Source organism: Helobdella robusta (genome assembly GCF_000326865.2).
Source record: "Helobdella robusta unplaced genomic scaffold HELROscaffold_30, whole genome shotgun sequence".
NCBI lineage: Eukaryota > Metazoa > Annelida > Clitellata > Rhynchobdellida > Glossiphoniidae > Helobdella > Helobdella robusta.
In genome coordinates this window covers 812571-816786 of record NW_008704502.1, presented here as the reverse complement: position 1 = coordinate 816786, position 4216 = coordinate 812571, and the positions used below count along the sequence as shown (strand labels likewise).

General features: G+C 27.3%; 1 protein-coding gene across 1 annotated transcript; it reads left to right on the top strand.

Moving 5' to 3' along the window:
• Nucleotides 1–1648: 1648 nt before the first annotated feature.
• Nucleotides 1649–3085, top strand: HELRODRAFT_100431 (hypothetical protein). The gene is made up of 6 exons (XM_009021975.1): nucleotides 1649–1712; nucleotides 1849–1889; nucleotides 2206–2284; nucleotides 2457–2505; nucleotides 2609–2726; nucleotides 2790–3085. Exons 1-5 carry the CDS (start codon nucleotides 1682–1684, stop codon nucleotides 2697–2699), a joined length of 291 nt encoding a protein of 96 aa, XP_009020223.1. The 5' UTR covers nucleotides 1649–1681; the 3' UTR covers nucleotides 2700–2726; nucleotides 2790–3085.
• Nucleotides 3086–4216: the final 1131 nt, after the last annotated feature.

Below are 4216 nucleotides of genomic sequence, written 5' to 3'. Positions count from 1 at the left end.
AGATCAATCTAGTCAATCAACCAACCAACCAGCTAAACAATTGCAATTATTTATTTTAATAAACATGAACAATAATAATTTTAGTTTTTTACTTAATAAATTAAATATCTATAATAAAATTTTAATTAGAAAACTTGAAAAATTAATGTATAAATATAATAATTGTATTAACGCGGTCGATTTTCTTAAAAACTGTATCGAATATGGTCTAAATCCTTATATATATATATATATATATATATATATATATATATATATATATATATATATATATATATATATATATATTATTACGGAAATTTATATACAGCGCTTTTTTATTGTTGAATCTCAAAAGCGCTACTAAATCATAGACAAATAAGACGGACATTCATTGTGCAAATAAATAAGTTTTAAGTTGACTTCGAAATTCTAAATATGATAGGTTAGGGTCACGTAAGTATGGAGGTAAACCATTCCAAACAATCGGACCAAGAACCGCAAAGTTGCGGGAACCCGTCACCAACTTTGTGGTCTGGATAAAAGATAAATTGCGCTCGGTTGATCGGAAGGAATATTTTGAAAAATGAGATTTGTATGATTCCAATCTATCGATGAGGTAGGGAGGTGCTGTATTATTGACACATTTAAACATCAAAACGACCAACTTGAAGGAAACACGTTTTTCAACCCTCAACCAAGTTCAACATGAATATTCACATCTCCAATAAAAATAACATAATTTGCTAAAAGCAATATTTGATCAAAAACAGATGATAACTCATCAAAAAACAATGGTGATGGAATAGAAGACCCAGGACGATAAATTGCAAAAACAACAATAGTTACTTTGTTGAAATAAAATTTCACAACTATAGCCTCAAACGTCTTAAATAAAGACAGAGGAATTCTATAAAATTTAAAATAATTTAAAAAAAATACAATTATTCCACCATGGTTAGGGTCGGCTGGCCTCAAAAAATCTATGAACACAAAATCAGGTGGTAGAGTGAGTCTAAGTGATAAATTATCGGACTACCCATGCCAGGATTCCGTAACAACAAAAATATCAAAATTATTAGAAAATAAATCGCAAACAGTTTTGAACTTTCAAAACAGTGCAACTGCTATAAACTATCCTTTATTGTTTACAACTTTAACTTTATTACCGCGAATTCAAAATTTAAACCAAAAAATAGTGAAAAATAAAACAAAATTAAATTGCAAACAACCAACTGAACAAAATTTATATCCTTTTATTCTTCTAAATTTATGCTATAAAACGAAATCAAAATTAAGTCGAACACTCTATAATATCCTATGAAACTTTAGAAAAATACGGAGAAAATCGAAAACACTGTTGCTGAGTTAAAAGCCAAAAAATTAATGTATAAATATAATAATTGTATTAACGCGGTCGATTTTCTTAAAAACTGTATCGAATATGGTCTAAATCCTTATATATATATATATATATATATATTTAGATATATATATATTTGAACAAATAAGAGTTGTTTTCATGGATCTATTATATAAATATTATATATTTATATATATATATCATTTATATATATATATATATCCATGGTTGTTCTATGCAACTTTGTGTAAACAGAACCGCTATCTGTTATATCGCTCAATCTTCGTTATCGTTTGCGGCTTTAGGTTTTTTATACTAACTCCGGAAAGTTAGAGAGCTATGTCGACCACTTTGGAATCTATTGTCAATCGTAAATAACGTTTTTCAACTTCTTTTCATTTAAATTCCTTCTCAAATGATCATTTTTTAATTTTGTTTGATAAAAATATAAAATTTATTATTTTGTTATGTAATAATAATTTTATTTTATGTCGTCATACATCCAGACATGGTGTCAATAATAACGAGTGACGGCCGAGTCATCGTGGTTAGTAAATTTATAAAGTTGTAGTTGTATTAATTAACAAAAGAATTATTTTTATTCATTTCTCAAGTGTTATATTTTAATTTAGTTGTTAATTATAAGTGTTGTAAGAAGTATTCTAGCAAAAAATATGAGGTATCATATTAGACAACTACTTTATTATTTTAATGCCAGAATTTGAGAAATAACAAAAACATTTAACACTTTTGAGCACACCACAATTTCTCTAGGGGCGGTAGTTGACAGTTAAGGAGTAATTAATATCAATGATAAAATAAATAACAATAATAATAATTATTATTATTTTAAAAAAATTTAGGGCATGTTAAAAGGTTACGACCAGCTGATCAACTTGATTCTAGATGATAGTTATGAGAGAGTCTATAGTTCTACACAAGGTCTCGAGCTAACTATTTTTAATTATAAATAAAAATATTTAATAATAATAATCTTAAAAATAATAATTATTATTATTAGTTATAATAATATTTACATTAATTTACACATTTACATAATTGTTTCCCCCATTTTAATTATATAAATAATGACTATTGTTTCTTTTAACACAAGGTGTCGAGCAAGTCCTGCTTGGTTTATACATCGTTCGTGGGGACAATGTGTTAGACTGATTTAAATCATATTTTTTGACCAATAATAAAAATAATAAATTTATAATAATAATTTTTTTGGTTACAAGTTACATTTCGCAACATACTATACAGGGCAGTCATAGGAGAAGTTGATGAGGATGTCGAAAAAAATTTGGACTTTCCGTCAATCAGGGCTGAGCCTCTGAACCCAATAACTCACTAATCTACACATCTTCCCACACACATACACACCCACACACACATATATACATACACATACAAACACAGACTAACACAAAAACATATAAGTGTTTATGTATGTATGTATGTATGCACGTTTGTATGTGTGTTTGCATGTTTAGTATGGCTGTATGCTGTTTAATACTGTCGTCACCTTATTATTATTCTAAATTATTATATGGTAGAAAGATTTATGCCAGACATTTTTGTTTGTTTAATTACTAATTATGGTATTTAATATTAATAATCATAATAATAATAACAAATAGCAACAATAGTACAAATGTCTGGTTATATAAAATTACGGTAAAACATAAACAAATATACATACACATAAACATACACTCACACATACAAACATACTTTATATAATAGGGGGTCGAGCAATTTATGTGTATATATATATATATATATATATATATATTTAAATATATATAAATAATATATACACATATGATACATACATTGTTTTATGCAAATACATATATACATAATATAGATATATATACATATGGTAAATACAATATATATATATATATACATACATATATGCGCCATAATGTTAAGCAATGTGATGTCTGTAAAGTGATAATTTCACTAGTTAAAAAGTTATTTTATAGAATGAATGATTAAGCTATATGATAGAATGAATGAATCAGATTGATTGGATGAAAATTAATTGGGAACAGAAAAGATAAACGAATGAAAGAACGAATGAGTGAATGAATGAACGAGCGAGCGTGCAATTGAATGAATAAAGGAAGAAATAAATGAATGGATGAATTGGAAGTATGCATATTAGGCACTTTTCAAGTTTTTTATAATAGCAATTCTACGGATTAATATAGAGTTAGCGTATTTAAAAACGAAATAAGTAGACATGTAATGAAATTTGTTATATAAATATAAACGCGCGACTAAAATATAAATCAATCAACCAATCATTCAGTCAGTCACTCATTCATTCAGTCAATCAAGCACTCAATCATTCAGCCAACCAATCACTCAACCAACCAATCATTCATTCAGTCAGTCAATCAATCACTCCACCAATTATTTATTTAGACAACCAATCAATCCAGCGATCATTCATTAAGAAATATTTAGTTTAGATCAATATAATATAATTAATCGTTTGTTGTTAATTGGATAAAAATAAAAGTTGATTGACGAACAGTAAATTAAAAAAAATCAACCAATCAGTCAATCAAACAATCGACCAATCAGCGATACAGTAATATCCTAGATAAAGATTTAAATCAGAGTTTTAAAATAGCCGAACGACAACGTTATTCAACTTTTACCAACAGCCCTTCAAACAAGATTCAAACTCCAATTAACCAATCAAATCGATCGACCTAACCAACCAACCAGCAAGCCAGCCAGCTAGCCAACCAACCAGCAAGCAAGTTACGATTTTATAACCATCATCAACGTCATCATCACATCTTCCTCATCATCATCATAAAACAAAACGAAACGAAAAACAAAACAAAACAA

Coding starts and splice junctions, on each gene's coding strand:
- HELRODRAFT_100431 (XM_009021975.1), top strand. CDS start 1,682: ATGTCGACCACTTTGGAATCTATTGTCAATC. Junction 1,713..1,848: donor TTTGGAATCTATTGTCAATC/GTAAATAACGTT, acceptor TCATACATCCAG/ACATGGTGTCAATAATAACG. Junction 1,890..2,205: donor GTGACGGCCGAGTCATCGTG/GTTAGTAAATTT, acceptor AAAAAAATTTAG/GGCATGTTAAAAGGTTACGA.